The sequence below is a fragment of the Megascapheus bottae genome, chromosome 12 (genome assembly GCF_031878675.1).
Source record: "Megascapheus bottae isolate mThoBot1 chromosome 12, mThoBot2.hap1, whole genome shotgun sequence".
In the NCBI taxonomy this organism is placed as follows: domain Eukaryota; kingdom Metazoa; phylum Chordata; class Mammalia; order Rodentia; family Geomyidae; genus Megascapheus; species Megascapheus bottae.
Window position 1 is genome coordinate 52,420,361 of NC_143520.1, and position 20,658 is coordinate 52,441,018.

General features: G+C 36.4%; 1 protein-coding gene across 1 annotated transcript in view; it reads left to right on the plus strand.

The window, feature by feature from the left end:
- The window catches only part of Cntnap5 (contactin associated protein family member 5), an 852,241-nt gene that overhangs the window by 533,787 nt on the left and 297,796 nt on the right, over positions 1 to 20,658 (plus strand). Inside the window, exon 12 of the mRNA XM_090342979.1 lies at positions 18,166 to 18,285. Within this exon, the coding sequence (XP_090199105.1) occupies positions 18,166 to 18,285 (120 nt within the window). The remainder of the gene's footprint in view (positions 1 to 18,165; positions 18,286 to 20,658) is intronic.

Consider the following 20,658-nt stretch of genomic DNA (forward strand, 5'->3'; position numbering starts at 1 on the left):
TAAGAACCATCAGTTTCCAAATTTAAAAAAATGATGACATTTTTGTTAATTTTCTGATATATTTTAGGGAAATTATTTCTTACATAGTCTGTCTACTCTGGTAATTTCTTATAATTCTTATAAAATAGAATTTATAATAGTTTATAAAACAATTTTATAAGATAAATATTTCAAAATAAATATGTAATTCAGTTATGTTTTTTATCTGACCATTTTTTCTTACATGTCTTTGCAAAGATTTTGAGCCCCTGATCTTACCACTGGTAATATTCCATATGAATTTACAGCTGTGGTAAAACTGGAAGTAACCCTATCAAATTTCATGAAGTAGATACAAGTGCAGAAATTCCACAGATCCTTTTGGCTCTGTACATTTCACACCTTGCTTTTCTCCCTCACATCCTACATACTCTGGTGCACTTTGCTACAACAGACTGTATGTTAAGATGATGTTAAGATGCATGAGAAGAAGTAAGCCTAATGGGAGGAGCCATGCAAAATCTGATAGCCAATGGTAACTTTGCCTATTACAGCCTATGGAGTCAGTTACACAGCACTAAGTCTGTAACTCATAACATAATTTTTCTAAATTGGTCTCAAAAGCTTCAGTGGCTTTCTTCAGTACTATCGGTCATAGAAGTGACCAGGAGATCAGAGTCAAAAGACAGGCATATTATGCAGGCATAGTTAGCATCTTATTTCAATCAATTGCAATTACAACAACTTACTTTCTTTTTCAAGTGTGGTATTGGATATGATATGCTGACAGGGTCTGGCTAAAATATATTCCCCAGAATTTTCTTTCTTGTACATTTCTGGTTTAGGAGAACTAAAACAGAGTAACTGGCAGGCACTTGAAAAAGGAGAGAGAATACAGCAAGCTTTCTGCAGTGTGCACTTACTATTATAAATTGGGTGTTTTATCTCACTGGTGCAAGGCATAGGATGGATCTGAAATTATTCCACTTATCTCCCTTTCCCATTTCACCTGTTCTTCTTCCAAGGCCAGGTCTACATGTTTGGCTATGTGACAAAGGCCCTCAGCTTTTGAAGGATATTCACCCCACTGAGGTCACAATAGTGAAGATCAAGGATTGCAATGTGTGCTGCCGCCTCTTGCCTGTCCTGCCTTCTCTTTAACTCATGTCCACTGTTCTCTTCTCCACTGTGCTTTTCAGTTCCCAACATGTGATGCAAAGATAGCCTTACAGAGAGCACTTCACCAATGCCACAGTCACATCAAACCAAAGCCCCTTACTGACTGCATCTCTGAAGGCATGTCCACCAATAAACAGAGTTCACAAAAGGATATAGCCTCATATACTTCTAGGATACAATTTAGCAAGAGAATCCTGAAATTGCAGCTTCATTATCTTGAAAACAAATCACTCCTAGACCAGCAGTACAGACCTGGCTTAACCACTTGTTGGTTATGTTATTGCAAGACAGTAATACTATTAAAAAATTGGATGTTGGGGCCAGGAGTTTGGCCTAGTGGTTAAAGTGTTTGCCTAGCATGCACGAAGACCCGGGTTCGATTTCTCGGTACCACATACATAGAAAAAAAAGCTAGTGGTGCTGAGGCTCAAGTGGTAGAGCTCTAGCCTTGAGAAAGTCCAAGGACATTGCTCAGGCCCTGAGCTCAAACCCCAGGATTGGTAAAAAAAAAAAAAAAGATATTCTCTAAGTTTGTTCAGAGCACCTCATTTTAAAATCCTGTGGAAAATAATGTAAGAATTGTACATAGTAAAAAGACTTGTGTTTTTTATTGTAAAATAATTTTTCTCATACCTTTAAAGGGGCATTCACTAATTCATGTTGGAAGATAAATTCTTTAAGGTATGCAAATGCAAAAATATTTATTGAACACTTCCTCTACAGAGAGGAATCTGGACTCAGTAACAGGATGGTAAAATATAGAGAGATATTTATCATGTGATTAGTTCCAAGAATGTCTTCAAAGAACTTTCACTAGAATTGCCTTCATAACTCTGTCTAGCTCAGACCAGTTTTGGAAAGTTATGACTACAATATTAGCTATTTTATGAGTTTTTGTTTGTTTTCAACATTTAGAGGAGAGAACCAGGAATCTAGAGTAAGAGAGTCAACATCAGATTCATCGGTGTAATCACCAACATCTGGGCATTCTAAAGCAAAGTTCTTATATTGTACCAGAGTATTTTCATAATCTATTAATAGGAATGATTGGCCTTTCCATCTGAAATTATCAGAAATTGAACTAACATGAAAAAGCCAGTGTTAGGGGAGTGAGATAATATATTGGGCTTTGTTCTATTTGCCTGTAGTTGATCCTGGAAGGTGAACAGTAACTACAAATCTTAACACATCATTTCCTTCCAGGTCCCTGGAGACTCCATTGAGCATTTAGACAAGGAAGACAGAGAATCCCATATGTGAACTTTCTAAGGACTGGAAGTGGTTCATGTTTGTGGCCCATTTCTGCTGGTCAGCATGCAACACCTTTTAGCAACTCTCACATACTGTATTCTAGCTTCGATCCTTCTGTTGTGATGTCACCTCTGTCAAGTGACAAGCTTGCTTATATGCTGTGAATACTCCCATTCCACCTTACTATCTCAGCCCAAGGATATCTATCAAGTGAAACTCTTTTATATACCCAGCTTCATTTGATCATTTTGTATCAAAGGTCTCTAGACTTTGTCCATGTCCTTATTATACACCACTCCATATTTAATTGTAAGTGCTTATGTACCCATCTCTTCTGTTCTAGTTTAGATCAGAAATTGTTGTTGTTCATTATAACATCCCTAGAAAATGATGTAGTTACTAGTACTACTTGTAATTACAGAACAGGAGTGATATGCAGCACATAGTTTTATAGCATTAGAGAACATTTTTTAATTCAAAGGGATGTCCAGATGATCACAACATTAATGGGTATGAGTATCTGAATCACAAAGATACTGAACGCCTATGTTCTAAGCTGAGATAGTCTTCACTGTCATATATGAGTAAATGTGTCCATAAACAAGGACCAAAATTGGATGACAACTGGCATTTTTTTGAAAACACGTCAAACTTGGAATGCACTACGACCTTCAGAATTAATTTCCCTGGCATCCTTTTATAAGCCAAGTCAAATGTAGATCAACAATAAAACCAGATCCTAAATCTCCTAACTAGCAATTCCAGGATTCAAACTCAAAGTTCCTCATCTTAGTTAGGACTGCTGGCCTGAATCTATATTACTAGAAAGAGGGATGCTAAAGCAAGAGGATTGTGAGTTTGAGGCTAGCCTGGTATATGTAAAAATACCCTTCTCTAAAAGACAACAAATTCAGACACCACAACAAAATCCACAGCACCACTTCCAGCTTTTTCTATGTATGTGGTGCCAAGGAATTGAACCCAAGTCTTCATGCATGCTAGGGAAGCATTTACCACTAGGCAATGTTCCCGGCCTCTATACTATTATACTTTCCTCAGCTTAAATAGCTTTATGTTTTGTACTATACCCATAGATTCTGCTGTCAAGACCATCAATATTTAACTGTGAAGTGAAGGTTGATCTATGAATCAAAGATGAGATCTATGAAAGCAAAGTCAGGTGGTGTTAGTTTCTGACCAAGGACTATACACATTTGAGGACTAGCAGGCAGTCTGAAAAATGCTATGCAGGCCTGAGTAGGAGAAGTTATCAGTGATTCTCACGTCTGGCAAAAGGAGTTGGAGTTGGACATCCTCAGTCATGTTGATTTTAATATGATGGACATGGATCACTAAGAAATCATTGTTTTATTGCTAGAGGTTATTTTTAAGCTATATGAATCAATGAACAATATGTCCTTATTATCAGATGTGCCATCTTCCATCGAATAAACATCTCCAGTAGTAAAGAATAATATGAACTGTGGTCACTGAGTCCTGAGGAGCTTATGCAGAGAAAAGCCCCAGCCCAGTCGATGGCATATACTGGCCTGAGTGAAATGAGTCTATCACTCAGAGCTATAAGTTTACTTGTTTTTAACCATTTCCTTTTGTATGTACAAGGTGGGGCAAAAATAAAACTATGCTATTTTTTCTTTTCCACTATTTCATTTTTTTGTTCTTTGCTGCTAATTAGATTGAACACAGGAGTCACAAGTTGACTCTTAACTAACATTCTAGCACTCGAGTCATGTGTCAGGCCTGGACATTTGCAGTTATTTCAGAGATTGCAGTTTCTTGGACTTTTCTGCTGAACTGGCTTCCAACTGGAATTCATTAGATTTTGGCCTCCTCAGTAGCTAGGACTATACACATGAGCCATATGCCACCTAGGAAAAGAATATATATATAGTATATATAATATTCTATATATAATATATATAGATTCTATAGAATATAGATTCTATATATAATGTTATATATATATAGTAGTTTAGAATCTTTCCTTTTTTCTGATATGTCCTAGGAATAGGTAAAATGATATGTTCAAATTAATGTGCCAAGCATATGCAAAAATAATTTATCTAATATGTAGATACTATACAGAATAAAGTTAATATATTACAATGATCACAATATTGAAAGCTTACACTGTACTCCATATATGTGCATCTGTCAACTAAAATGAAATTAAACAGAAGGAGATAACTGTTAAAATAATGTAGGCACTTTCTGTATAACCTAGTCCATGTGATGAATTGATCCTTCACATTGATTCTTGGCAAAGACCTGGAGAATTACCAAGGTGAAGAAAATTGGTATTTGCAAAGCTAGCTACAGGTGATACTAGACAGTATGCATTTTGTAGAGAGTGGAATATGGCTCCTTTACCAATGTGAATCCTAATTTTAGTTCAATTCGTATGTAGAAGATAGCTATTCTTCCCATGATTCTTTTTTTTTTGTCAGTCTTGGTGCTTGAACTCAGGGCCTGAGTACTGTCTTTGGTCTTTCTCAAGGCTAGAGCTCTACCACTTGAGCCTGAGCACCACTTCTGATGGTTTCTATGTATGTGGTACTGAGAAATCAAACCTGGGTCTTCATGCATGCTGGCAAGCACTCTATCATTAGGCCAAACTCCAGGTCCATATTCTTCATATGATTCTTCATAATAACCTTCATTCAGGAACATTTATATCAAAGAAGCATATTCTGATTCCCTTCACCGTCCTGTGTCATTCTCCTCTGACTTCTAAAAACATCTCTTAGAAGGTCATAGCTCAGAATTATCATTCTCCAATGATCATTTCTACAACTATATCGTGTGTTAAAGTGTCACCAGAAGCAGTGCCATTTAATAGAAAGTATTTTCTACACCCTTATGAGATGGGTATCACATCTAGGAAGAAGTTTAAAATCCAGGTGAAGAGAATGTAAATGGAGAAATGTACACTCAGAAAATTTGACATTATTCTGCCTAGGACAGGCTAAATGCACATAAAACAAAATAAAAAAAAATCTCAAATTCTATGCCACAAGGTACTAGTCTCCAACTGCAGTTATTGTAAATCAGATGTTCCAGAGCATGATCCTTAGAGACTATGATCTGTTAGGTCAGGATGGGAGAGCCACAACTTTAAGATCTAAGAGTAGCTCAGGGAGATGCCAAATATGATAGATCTGTGGCCATTTCTGTTCATTTCAGCCCCTACCTCATCATTCCAAATGATTTTGCTTCCATATACCTCATGGCTAGCTTGAATTGATGTATGAATTGTTGAAAGTTTTCTATTTTATACTTACATATCCATATTTTAAATGCATCATGATAAACAGGTGTTTTGTTTTCCAATTCTGGGTCTTGAACTCAGGGTCTGAGCACTGTCCTTGGGCTTTCTCAAGGCTAGAACTCTAGCACTTGAGCCACAGCACCACTTCCAGGTTTTTCTGTGTATGTGGTACCAAGGAATTAAACCCAAGTCTTCATGCATACTAGGGAAGCATTTACTACTAGGCAATGTTCCCGGCCTCTAAACATATTTTTAAGAATGTGTAAATTTTAGGTATACTCAGTGCAAGTTGTATCACAGAAAGCCATGATATTATGATGTGAACCTGGAATATTAGAGCTGAGTCCTTCCATTTGCATTTAGCAACTATTACTGCAGACTTCTGTTAGTGAAATGTATTATAATTCCTAACTAGGAAATTTAGTGGAGAGACAGGTTTGGGTGGGTGTGAAGCTGCAGGATGGCACAATTCTTTATCTTTCTCAATGCCAGGGACCATCTGGTTGCCATGTTTCCCTAGCCAGATAAGGGAGAGAAAAACGTAGTAGAGATTAGGGTTCAGGTCATTTGGGGAAGTAAAAGCACCTCTGAACCCTACCCTATGCTCTGACATAACCACCCATCGACAGTTTCCGAGGTTTATTGAAGTATAAATTATAGAATACACAGATTACCTACTTAAATCATGCAATTTAATGGCTTTAGTATGTTTGCACAGTCAGATAAAGAGGTCTGCTTTTTACTTTTATAACATTTCAGGATGCCATCTCCAACCCTAACCTCACATTAGCTACCACTACTTATTAAACTCATCTCCATACCCTACAAGTCACTAATCAATTGGAGGTGTTAGGACTTGCTTAATTTGGACATTTCAGTCAAATAGGAATTTGTGACTAATTTATTTTATTTATCAAAATGATATCAGATTTCATTCATGTTATTGTATGTTTAAGTAGTCCACACTTTTTCATTGTTAATAATATTCCCCTATATGGATATTCCAAATATGGTAATCAGTCAATAAAATGGATGTTTTCCACTTTTTGCACATTATGAATAATGCTGTAAATGCATACTCATATATAGGTTTTATATGAGAGCACATTTTATTTCTTTTTGGTATATATATACCAGTAATACTGCCAGAACACATTTCTTTTTAATAATTTACTTAGAAATACTTCATAGTTGCAAATAAAATTAATCAGTGGGAATCCCTGTAAACCTCTTACCCAGTTTTTCAATGGTATCAGTTTGCATGTATGTAGTACAATAGCAAAATAAAAGTTGATAGTGATATGATCTGAATCAGATTGGAGTGTGTGTGTGTGTGTGTGTGTGTGTGTGTGTGTGTGTGTGTGTGCACACTCTATATAATCTACCCCATGCATGGATTTGTGTCTTCCACATCACAGCCAAGGCCTTCAGTAGTCTCATAAGAATTCCTCATGCTACTTGTATAGCCATGGCCAACTATCTTCCTTCCAATCTTCTAACAGCCACTAATTCTAGTTCTCTTTCCTTTTACTTTCTTGTAAAGAATAAAAATGTTACAAAACCTGTAATCTGTACAGAATAATTTTCAGATTGTGCCAACTCTGTGCAGGCTGGGACATCAAAGATCTATTTTTTCCTAATTTAATCCCCTGACACATTTTCTGAACTAATTTCAGAAGTTCCATTAATCTTAAAATATTCCTTTTTTCTTTTCTTCCTTGAAACAAGGCCAAAGCAAAGACCCACAAACTTCCTGCACAAGGGGTTTGATAAACTTAATTAAATAAGTGGCTGCTAAATGCAGAATGTTTCTCACGCATTTACTTCATTATAAGAATTAATTTGATCTTATTTATTTCTGAAGGCTGTGTATGTAGATCTGTAACTAATTGCAACCATGGGGTAGATATTATATTGCTGAGGACATAGGGAGCAAGAAAAAGAACTAGGACTGAAACATTTTTAAGGCCTTAAAATATATACAGGGTAAGTTTCTTATCTTTTTTTTTATAGTCTAACACTAGAAATATAAATGGTGAAGTAGAAAAACTACAGTTCTGACCTTGGTACTTGAAAAGGTGAAGTCTAAATAAAACTATTTTGCTGTCTGAATACTATCATTATCTTTAATGAGCATTTGAGCATCACAAGGACATTTCAAATTGTCTCTTAGGCAATAAATTAGCTGCCAGATCTACACTCCAACTATTTTCCTCAAATATGAAAACACTGATACATTTGCTCTGTCTAACTATATTATGCATCTGTTCCTGTTAATATAAAATCTATTAGAAAGTATGTTACTATGTCCATCTTTTTGTCCTTCCTTGAATAGCACATAGCTTTACATGCACTTCAAGTATTAGGTTATTAGACCTTATCATGCAACGATGGATTTGCAGCTTGGTGGTTTGTTTGGTTTAGCTTAGTTTTGTGCCTTTAATGACTTGGGCTTTAACTCAAATCCTGGGCACTATCGCTTAGTCCTTTTTCCTCAATGATGGAGATACATTTCCATTTCTGTTGTGTATTTGGTTCAGTGAAGGTAAGAATATCACAGACTTTCCTGAGCATCCACTGAACCTAGGTCCTCAGATGTGAGCATGAATAGTTAGGTTTACAGGTATGAGCAACATGACCCTGCCCCTGTCAGTAGATTCAACAGATATTTTCTCGTTTCCATTCATCCTCATATCCTCTTCGCAGTAGAATATGGGTTGTTGCTCTTGTACATAACCTCCAAGGCCAATCAAGAAATTGTAGAAGATATTTCAGGTCACGTCACTGGGACTAGCTTTACTCCTAAATTCTGCAAAACATTGCCAGGAACAAAGAAATGGACATTGGATCACTTGCCATCAATCAATTCTGCTTTTAATAATAATGAGAACATTCAACAAGCATTCATTAAATGCAAACCTTTTTAGATTGAGGGAAAAAGTATCTGTGCTTCTAGGAATTGAAAGTCTAACAACAACAACCAAAAAAAAAAGGATGAATTCAAAGATTATTTTCCAGAGAGAAATGGACACAGAGAGGAAGTTCACTTCAGGATATAGAAGTAGAAACCTAGAATTTAGCTGAAGACCATACATATTACAAAGCATCCTACCATGTTACCATGGGGAAACTTTATGCTTATGCCATGCTATGATATGCAAGGCCCACCCTACAGCTACAATGTAATCATTGTAGTTCAAAGCTGAACTTCAAGTCGATGAGATGTATGGAATCTTTTAACACTATAACCTTGTAATCAGGTGAAATATTTACATAGTTCCTAGGTAAAGCTAGTAAAATGAGGCCTATTCAAATAAATTTTGCTTATAGTATTGTCCTTCCTACCCTTTCTGTCTTTTTTTTGTAATCTTCATTTGATTAAAAAAGAAGTTAATCTTATGTTTTCAAGGCAATACTTAACTACAGAAAAAAAGGAAATCCTTTCTTTAATGGACATTAACTTATATATTTTTTTTACCCAGCTATAGTTTTCTTTTCATTGTATCTTATTGTTGGGATAATGCATAGGGAGGTTACAGTTACATTTTTCAGGTAAGGGGGCATTACTACTTCAACCTTGATATCCTTTCTCATGTTTCTGTCCCCTTTTCTGACCTCCCACACCCTCCCAACCATCTTGTTTGGCTACTTGCCTCCACTGGATTTCCCACATTCCCCTTGCCCATATTGTATATTCAAGGGTTTACCTTGTGTTCCTTAGTGCAGTCATGGCCCAGTGATCTTCAAAAAGCTGGACTCCATTGAATTGCATTGATCACAGGACGATTCCATTCATTTTCATTTAGTGGATATTGCAATGATTTCCTCCCCAACCCTGCCTTTTTTTGCCAGTAGAAATGATAATTTTAAGAGAAACCTTATGAGTATGTTACAATTTGACTTTGATTTTATTGCATTCTTGAACTAGATCAAAAGACACAGAATTTCTGGGTTAAATTATAAATACATAAGTGCTTTTAATAGATATTCCTGAATTACACGTTTAAAGGAACTTATGATTTGGCAGTGGTCAGGTCTCTCTCTCTCTCTCTCTCTCTCTCTCTCTCTCTCTCTCTCTCTCTTCTCTCTCTCTCTCTCTCTCTCTTTATAGATATATATACATATGGTGTATACATAATGTGTAATATATAATATATGTACTTATACACACATATATATGCATACACAGTTCTCATGTCTTGAGTTCAAATAGACACCATAACTATATTAGCAATGTTAGTATCTTGAGATGTAAGTTTTTTTTCATTTGTAATTCAAAATTTAATTTAATTTTAAGTTTTCTTCATTCTTTTTAATCAGAAACACATTTATCTGGGTTTTCTTGTATTAGTTATGAAGTCACTGCACTATTAGCCACTTGTGATTGGGAAAGTTTAATTGAGGTTTTCTACATCTTCAAGTAAGTTGTAGTTTGAGCATAGTCTAAAGTACAATGAGTGGTATCTTTTTCTAATGGCTTACCCTATTCTTAATATCATTTACTAAGCAGTCATATTTTTTCTTGCCTGTTTGGGTTGTTACTTTTTTGTCTATTAAATCTTCCTATCAACCTGAGTAATGTTCTAGATAACCTATGTGAGAAGAATTCCACACACAAAAGGTTATTCTTTGCTTCATGCCTTCAACTCCCTCTGAACTCAAGCATAAATGATAGTAAATGATTTTTAATGTGTCTGCTTATGGCTGATCAGAGAAATATCTTACCACATATCATCATCAAATTAATTAGAGACAGTTCTTGACAGATTTTAGGACACATCTGGCCAGTGGCTTGCATGGCAGCAACTAGACTGTCCAAAACTAACCACAAAGGTCATGAAATAGGCAATAAGATGTGTGACCTGCAGTCTGTTCTCATTGCCTGCATTGTCTTCACAAGGCATCAAGTAAATAGTGATTCGATTCTTGGAAGAGCATGTTGTAGATGTGGCTATGTGCGTTGTCTTGAAACAAGTTGGAGCTTCCCCTGTATGACCCTGAGGAATGTCAAGATGGATCCATATGTTTCTAGCTAAATCCACCAATAAAATATCCACTAGAAATTCATGCAGTTAATGTATCATGCTTCAATGATTTCTATCCTTTTATCCCATTTCAGGTGTTAACAAAAGATGCTTTGGGAATTCTATTCAACTAATTCCTACTTTATCAGTGATTAAAACTTCTATAGTGGCAGTTACTGGTGTTTGCCACAGGTATCCAAAAGTACAGGACAGTCAAAAGGAGATAATTTGAAAGAATGAGATAAGGGATAATGGGTCAGTCATATTCACTTGACTTTTATGAAAATATATGATTATCTCTTTACATTTTGTTATCTTTATAAATATCATGTGCTGCCTAATTTGTAAGTTAAACTTTTCATTGAGAGGCAAACGTATTATAAGACAATGCATCTGGGCCTCAGAGAATAATCCATCATCTAAGGCATTTATTGAGAATCTCAGCATGCTCTGCAGATAAAGTGGTGTGAATAGCACTGTATTCCTTTTGTACTGTACAGCTTTTGATATTTTCCAAAGATTGATTTCTTTTCCTTGAACTGTTTGCTTTCTCTTACCCATGAATAATATATGAAAATTAACATAAGAACTATGTTCTTTGCAATTTTTAATGACATGAGTTAATCACTGGCAACTTCTAAAGGTGGCCAGTGGATTTTGATATGCACATGAAATAGGGAGATATTCAGATACATCTTAGTAGATCCATACTTTAGTAGCTTCAGTATCTAACTTTTGTTGGCCCAATTATAATGAGATTGTTCCTGTGCCATTTTGACCTGATTCCATTTTTTATATTATATTGTGTCTGATATAAAACCAGATGTGCTCTAATTTCAACATGTATTTTTCCAGCTCAAAACAGGGACTCTGTATAACTTTGTTTCCTTCCTATGAGAAATTGAATTTAGAGACCATTGTTAGACTCCATCTAACACTTTCAGTGATCAAACAATGAAATAGTAGAAGATCATAAGGGTGGTTTACACTGATATCACAAAGTAATATGAGATTGAAGTATTTTATATAATTATGTACCTTCAATTTTGTTCTTTATGGTAAAAACTTAGGAATAAACTTATTGTATATTAACTTCTTTGCTCTGTATAATAATTTCATAATAAAATAGCAATATTAAAAACAGCTATTCAATTCATGTATGATACTTCTAGGGGACAAGAGTTTGGCCTAGTGGTAGAGTGCCTGCCTAGCATACACAAAGCCCTGGGTTCAGTTCCTCAGAACCACATACACAGAAAAAGCCAGAAATGGTACTGTGCCTCAAGTGGCAGAGTGCTAGCCTTGAGAAAGCTAGCTCAAGAACAGTGTGCAGGCCCTAAGGTCAGGCCCCAGAACTGGCAAACAAAACCTAAAATTTCTAAATGCTTATTTGTGACTTATTTTGTTTTCCTGAGAAACACATCCTACTTCACTCTACTTGCCAAATTACCATTTTTAAGTATTAGTATTATTTTAATGTTCTGAGATCCTATACCTATTTATTTGCCAATGTTGGGGCTTGAAGTCAGGGCCTGGCAGTCTCTGAGCTTGCTTTCTGTTTTTTTTTTTTTTTTTTTTGGTCAGTCATGGGGCTTATACTCTGGGCCTGGGCATTGTCTCTGAGTTCTTCAGTTCAAAGCTATTGCTCTACCCCTGGAGCCACAGGGACAATTTCAGGTTTTTTTTTTTTTTTGTGTGTGTGGTTAATTGGAGATATGTCTCTCAAGGACTTTAGTACTCAGGCTGGCTTTGAACTTTGATCCTCAGATCTCAAGTTTCTGAGTAAGTAAGATTACAAGTGTGAGCCACTGAGCCCAGCTCTTTGGACTTTATTTGATCAACTCTTGTACTCTGACACTTCAGTCAAGGCAATACTTCCAGCTTTGTCTGTGTATGTGATAACTAGGAATTGAACCCAGGGCTTCATGCATGCTAGGCAAGCACCATACCACTAGGCCACACTCCCAACCCTATTATTTTTGCTAAATCTCTTAGATCACAAAAATACTAAAGCCATTGTGATGACAGTAGTAATAGGAAGAGAAACAGTTACTATTTTGAGCTGGCCATGTGTCACAATGCTAATCAATAAGGAAGAGGAAGCAGAAGGATCAAGACTTCCAAGCCAGCTTGCGCTACCTCTTTAGCTAGGAACTGATGGCTCATATCTAATCCTAGTTACTCAGGAGGCTGAGATCGAAGGTTTGAAGCCAGCCTGAGCAGGAAATTCCATGGTATTTTTTATCTCCAATAAATTACTCAGAAAATGTCAGAAATGATGTGGCTGAAGTGGTAGTGGTGGAATACTAGCCTTAAGCAAAAGAAGCTCAAGGACAGAGTTTAAGCCACAGGACTGCCAAGGGAGAAAAAAAAACAAGAGAAGAAAACCAAAAGAAGAAACTAATTAATTCATAAAACAGGGTCAGATATTTATCTTGCTTTTTCTGTGTAATCATACAATTTAGAGAAATCAAATAGTTGAGAGATGCTTCAGGGTTGGCAAGTATTCTCAGGACAAGATCATAAAAGAAGCTTTCTGTCACTAAAACAAAATACCTTAGAGGAACATTATTCTGGATTATAGTTCTGGAGGTTTCAGTCCAGGACAAGCTGGCTTCTTTGTTTTGGCCTGGGGCAAGACAGTCTATCATGGCAAGGGCAGTAAACAAGTTACTCTGAAAACCACTCATCCCAGCCAGAGAGCAAGTAAGAAAGGAAGATGCCAGGCCCCTTTTAGGGACTACTGCCAATAACCTGACGGCTTCCCAGTAGTTTTTACTGTCCGCAGAGTCCATCATCTCCCAATATTACCATTTTGGGTACTGAGCCTTTTAACTATGGATCTTTGGGGGTAATCAAGTTATGACTTATCTTTTGCTTTGTCCTTCTACAAAATTTGTGAGCTAACTTAATGTCCACATGTAGAAGTGACTATTACTTGAATATTTTTAGTAACTGAGACAAAGTTTAGAGAATATGTTTATTGTAAATAGTAAACTAAAGCGATAACTGATACCCAAATCCCTATATGGTAATATAAATATAATTACAATGAAGGGTAGTTTGGTCCTGTTCAATGAAGTGAAATATGAAGTCCAGCTCTGTTGTGTGGGTTAATTTCCTCTTAGGTCATTGGGATCTGCTGTTTGGATTTGGTGTGGCTTATGGCTTACATTTTGTGATGGAGCATTATCAAACACTGGCAATACAGTTGCTCTCCTGTTGTTCTAGAAGCGTGTACCATGCAAACAGACAATGTGGTGAGAGACCACTCAGATAAAGATAGTTGGCTAATGGGGTGTACCACTGACCTAAAGATGACTGCAGACTCTTGGGTAGTCCTCTCAAGTCACTGAGCCTGGCCAAGAACTGCCCAGCTGAACTCAGTCTAAATTTTTGACTGGTATAATCATAGAATGGCTGTTTTTTTAATTTAATTTTTATTTTAATATCTTTTTCAAAATTTTATTTTATTGTCATTATAATGTTTAGAGGCATTATAGTTACATTTGTCAAGTAATAGGTATATTAGTTCTAAAACTTTGATTCTCCTCATGTCTTTGTCCCCTTTTTCCTTCTCCCACCCCTTCTCAATCATCTTGTTTTCTCCCTTCCCTTCTTTATTTCAAATAAACAAATAAATTTATATGCAATATACCAGGTAACAAAGTCAGAAACAGTAACCATATGAGATTAACCATAAGTGGTAAAAAGGACGAAAGAAATAACTTCACATAGTACATTAAGAACAGCAATTACAAAGATAAAATTCTTGCTTTCATAATCTTCATTTCATTTAGTCTCATCCTGTATGACCATATGTACATAGGTTTTGAGCTATTGTGATCCTCTACTAGGAAAATCCTAAATGTGTACTAATTATTACATATGAGGGATGCCATGGAGCCTATGCTCCTTTGGGTCTGGCTTACTTCACTTAATATGATTTTTTCCAAGTCTTTCCATTTCCTACAAATAGGGTGATGTCATTCTTTCTGATGGTAGTATAGAATTCAGTTATGTATAAGTACCACATCTTCTTGATCCATTCGTCTACTGAGGGGCCGTCTGGCTTGGTTCCATTTCTTAGCTATGGTAAATAATGCTGCATTGGACATCATTGTGCTAGCGGTTTTGGCCTCATTCAACCAATCTGGAAGGCAGTATGGTGATTCCTCAAAAGACTAAGCATAGAGCTCCCCTATGACCCAGCAATCCCACTCCTTGGCATTTACCCAAATGTCCAGAAACAAGGCAATAGTAAAGCTAGTAAAATGACTGTTTTAAGTTTCATTTGGATTGATTAATTTGTGATTTGCTTTTAAGAAATGATGAATAATTGAAACACTGTGATTACAGACAGTAAAAGGCAAATCAAATACTGAGAAAGATTGAAGCTGATAATAAGGAAGTCAGTTTCACTTTATTCTGCATGGTGAACTTTACACACATTTGAAATGTTCTATAATAAAATACAAAAATTATGAATCGCAAATTGCTTGAATTTCTAGTTAATTTACTTTTATTCCCTTTCAATTTTAGATCGCTCATTTTCTTATATAAAACCTTGCTTTTAATTATGTTAAATTTTACATGATTTCAAAGTTAAAATATATTAACACATCTAGAAATGTGTAGCTTTTAGTAGTATCACATCTCCCTCCCTTCTTCCCTCCTTCCCTTCCATCTTTCCTTTCTTCCTTTTATGTATATGGAGTTGGAGGGGTGGATTATTGGAGTTTTAACTCAGAGCTCTTCACTTAATTCCTGCCTATATTCCAGTGTTTTTGCTAATTAGTTGGAGATAAGAGTCTCTTGGACTCTTCTGCCTGGAGCTAGCTTTGAACCTTAGATCCTTTTATCTCAGCCTCCTGAGTAGCTAAGATTATACACATTAGCAACCATTATCTGATTTCTTTCATTTTCTCTTGAAAGAGTGCCATTTCTATTACCTTTATTTGAACATTTTAGGATGAATTTTAGACAGTTATAGACACAATAGTTTCTATATGAGAACAAATGATAGTTATCAGTTATATTATAATTCTATTGGAATGAATTGAGAATGGAAAATTGCTAATATTTGAGGGATAATGTATAAGAAAGCTAAGATCTCATTTCTTCTTATTTGTAAGGAAGTGGAAATGCATAAGAATAAAAGACCAAGACATAGAAATATTCATATGTCATTTAAAGATATATTGTCACTACCAAGAAGATTAAAAATTTCAGAACTAAGAATTCAAAATTACCAGCTCTATGTGGAAGTACGTACTTTTTAATAACAAGGTTTATGAATCATGAGGAAAATTGTGAGAAATAGGAAAAGAACTGATCAAAAGAAGGAGCATGTGGCAAAATGATGTGATAGTAATAATTGTTCACATTTGTAAAAAGTAATTTCTAGTTGCTTCACGCACATTGTCACTTTCAATCCTTACTCAGACTGTACCAGGCAGGTTCATTCTAGATATGTAGCCGGAAAAGATATTTTTAAAAATAATAAAATAAACATATGATTTGAGAGCTGATTAGCTGCTTATTGCATTGTGTCACTGCAAAATTTAACATATAAGAATAGTACCCTTATTATCTCCTAGATTTATCTGGGTGTTTGAAAATTTTGGGGCAGTCCCTGGTCCCAAATCAGCAATGAAGCTGATAACAGGACTGTGATAATTTGAAGTTTGGCTGTGGGAATCTGATTGAAGATTGACTCTGTGGAAGTTCTCAGGCTCACCCAGCTGTGCCTCTCCATGAGGAGCACTTCCAACATGGCTCACTTGTAAATTCTACCATGTAAAGAAATGTCGGAGCTACCAAAAAGGGCTCTGTTTTTAAGTAATCTAATTAAACTCAGTTCTACCTTGTATTTGTCCATAAATCCTTGTTACTTGGGAAGAAAAGATACATTTATGAACAGCAGAACAGCAGAAAGTGACTCACACATATCAACTAGTTGAGAATTTCCAGCACAGGTGAACAGATGTCCAAGTTACTGTAGGTAGGTAATAAGTTATAGCTCTACCCTGAGGAAGTACTCAGTTTGATTTTGGGGTCCATGTTCTCCATCTCTGACCACCTAGTAGGTGGTGTTTACTTTTCACAGAACAGCTACAATGAGGAAGAATTTCATTGTAGGAGTATTTTTGAAAGATCCATATGTATAATTTGAGTTGAACTTCACAGGTAGTATCCACAGCGAAGTGTAGGTGTATATATACATACATGTATGTATATATACATATGTTTTGCATTTATATTCTGTATGCTGTGCTCCAAATAAATGAAGCAAACTGAGACATTCTCGTTTAGCTTTTGCTTCAGAAAATATGCAAGAGAAAATTCCATGAGTACAAGTATAACCTTGAATTCACTCTAATTTATAAAAAGTCATGCTCTTTCAGGCTTTAGCACTTTACTGGTAATGAATTATTTGATGTACCCCCTACACTTGATCATGACAAACTGCAGCTTCATATTCCTGGGATGGGGCATTAGTCACAGGGGCAGGAGCCAGCTAAGGTGAGGAGCTTGTACTATATCTTGAAGGCTGTTGGGAACCACTGAAGTGTTTTAAGCATGGCTAGGTGACATGATTGGATGAATACCTGATACCCAGAGCTACAGTATTTTGTCGGAAATATCAGACATTTTATTTCTTCTATGCATGAAGTAGCAGATGCCTCTTTCTACAAATTCACTCATGTTCATTTAATGAAATCTGTCTATTTCTCAAACCCTCAGCTTGGACGAAATTCCCAGTTTAAGGGCACTTTTGCCTGTATTTTCAGAGCCAGATTGGTTGCTCTGGCTGCCAGGTGGCCTTGACCTTTCAGAACCCACGGTTGGTTCCACTTGGGGAAAGGTATATATGTTAAGGAAAGTATTAAAAAATAATAAATGCTTATGTGAAAATGGACTGAATTTGAATGTATATCAGTTGTATGTTGTTTATTCTTCTGAGCTTGGATACACAGGAGGAAGAGAATGAATTTGTACATTACTAGTAAAAAGAAGTAACTGCATGTGTGCCTTTTAAAAATCTCTAATCAAATATTTGTTGGACCCATAATGCAAATGTGAAAGTCTGTTATATTCTTGGATGCACTAATGAACCCAGGAAATTAGCTTGGTAGTCTGTGGGGCTTAGAGAAAATACATGTAAATCAGCGAAGAGGATAGACATATAAGAGGTAGTGACCCTTGGGCAAGTATATCCCCTGATCTGAGTGTAGAAGATTTAATGAATTAATCAATGAAATATGTAACACTTTCAAGCACTGGAGACCTCATTTGTAATGGCTAGGGGTAAAGCTGTGTCTATAAAAGAAGAGAAAGAAGAAATCAAGAGAAATAAACCTAAATAGAAAAAACAACTTGTACAGAGGTATATGTAGAATCAAATGAAGATTCCCCTTTGCTGCCTTTGTGTCTTCCCAGCCATCTATGAGCAATCCTGTGAGGTGTACAGGCACCGAGGGCACACAGCTGGCTTCTTCTACATAGACTCTGATGGCAGTGGGCCCCTGGGACCTCTCCAAGTATACTGCAATAGCACTGGTAAGGTTCACTCTCTTCACTTGTGTTTACCTTGACTGCTTCATGGTATGTTATTATAAAGGAAAGTCCCTGGAAGGGAATCAAAATCCAGTGGATCTAATGCTAGAGTGAGCATGGCGTAACATTTTTCTACTAGGTTATTTTCTGGAGAGAAAATGAAGAAATTTATTAATTATCCGGACAATATTTTACTTGGACCATGAACAAATTACCAACCATCTTCTGGAGGGCCTGTGAAGGACATATTTTTTTTTTCAATGAAAACTCCAAAATTGGAAGGCAGAAGAAACAAACAAAAATTCAAAGCAGAGGAACCAGTGGGAAGTCCTAATGCAGAAAGGAGGGCTTCCTTGGTGTCTGATTCTGAAGATACTGCATTCATGTGAGCCTTCCATTCTCTCTGAGCTTCAGTTGTTCAGTGGTGAAAGGGGAGTGACAGATCCCACATCTTAAAATGGGGAGGATTAAAAGCAATTGTGTGTACTGAGGCAGTTATCATCCTGGTTATCCAGTAGATGTCTAGAAAAGAAAAATGAGCTGTTTTTTGTTTATCCTGGAAATCTCATTATAACTGGTTACTTCTTCCTAAGGTGTGGGACACAGAATGAGGCAATTATCTCATGAGTTTAGAAATGGTATCAGATCAATAATTTACTCTAAAATGCAATTCCATGGTGCTGAGCATTGATGTAATAGGTATTTAAGCATTCAGCTATGCCACCTCTCCTACCATTTCGAGTGTCATTACTTGGCACATTCATATTTTCATCAATATGTTTCATGCACTAATCTTCAGAGATGCCAGCTGCAGCATGTAAGCAAGGTAATGCCTTGCAAAGACTTATTGAGTACTCCTGCCCCAGGCTTCTCTGTTACAAGTTGATGCAATTATAGGGATTTTTTGTGAACCAGACACTGGCTTAGATGCTGAGTATATCCAGAGAAATAAGACACTGTGGCTATTTTTCATGAGGCAATAGCATTGAGAACTCTGCCATGCAATGCCGCTGGCAGAAACACAAGCAATCATCATAAGAAATTCTGATTAATGTAATTTAGCAATTCACTCAACTACATATAAAAAAGAGAGTTTTTTTTCTCTGCAGAAAATGCTAGTGAACTGTAAGTGGATGTGGATGTAGCTTCCACTTCTTTCTGTGGTACTCCCTCTTGATAATCAGAAATAGTACGTTTGTTTCTTTTTACGTTCAACATTAACATGTTGAACAACCTGATCAAAGCTTGGGATTCTCAATGTAACTTGGTTCTTTTCTTTTTTTTACTTTTACTTTTTATTGTTGTTGTTGTTGTTGGTCTTGGGGCTTGGACTCTGGTCCTGGGCATTGTCCTTGAGCTCTTCAGTTCAAGGCTATGACCCCACTGCTTGAGCCACAGCACCACTGCTAGTTTTCTAGTGGTTAATTGGATACAAGAGTCTCACAGTCTTTAGTTCCTGGGCTGGCTTTGAACTTCGATCCTCAGATCTCAGCCTCCTGAGTAGCTAGGATTACAGGTGAGAGCCACTGAGTCTGGCTGGAACTTGATTATTTGCAAAACTAAGTAAAATAGGGCTGTGATTTTTATGAAGAGGTAAGAGTGTTTGCCTAGCATTCATGAAGACCTGGGTTCCATTCCTTGGTACCACATACATGGAAAAACCTGAAAGTGGTTCTCTGGCCCAAGTGGTAGAGTGCTAGCCTTGAGAAAGCCCAAGAACAGTGCTCAGGCCCTGAGTTCAAGCCCCAGGATTGGGAAACAAAAACTAAGTAAGATAGATATCTTTGTATATATGTGTATATAATATGTACATATATACATGTATATGTGTAAATGTATATATATAAATATTAGAAATTTTAATTTATTTTTCCTAAATTTTCCAAGAAGTTAAAATTCCAGTTGTCGCTGGTCCAGGGTTTACCATCTAAAAATGTAATAATTTGGCTGCAGAATGACGCAAAGGACATGAACGTTTATAATAAAGTGATCAGTATGAGTTGCAATAATAAAAGTGGTGTCCATGGCTGCCAGTTATTGAGCACTAAATAACTTGAGAAATAAAACTGGAAATTTACAGATATTACAGATATTAAAGCTCAAATAAAGCAACAGATTTTTGTTTTTTGGTCTATGTTAGGGCTTGAACTCTGAGCCTTGGCAGTGTCCCTGAGCTCTTCAGTTCAAGGCGAGAGCTCTACCTCTTGAGTCACAGTGCCCCTTCAGTTTTCTGGGGGTTAATTGGAGATAAGAGTCTCAAGGTCTTTACTGCCTGGGCTGGCTTTGAACCATGATCCTCAGATCTCAGTCTCCTGAGTAACTAGGATTACAGGCATGAGTCACCAGGACTTGGTTGCAATGGGCTTTTTTTTTTCT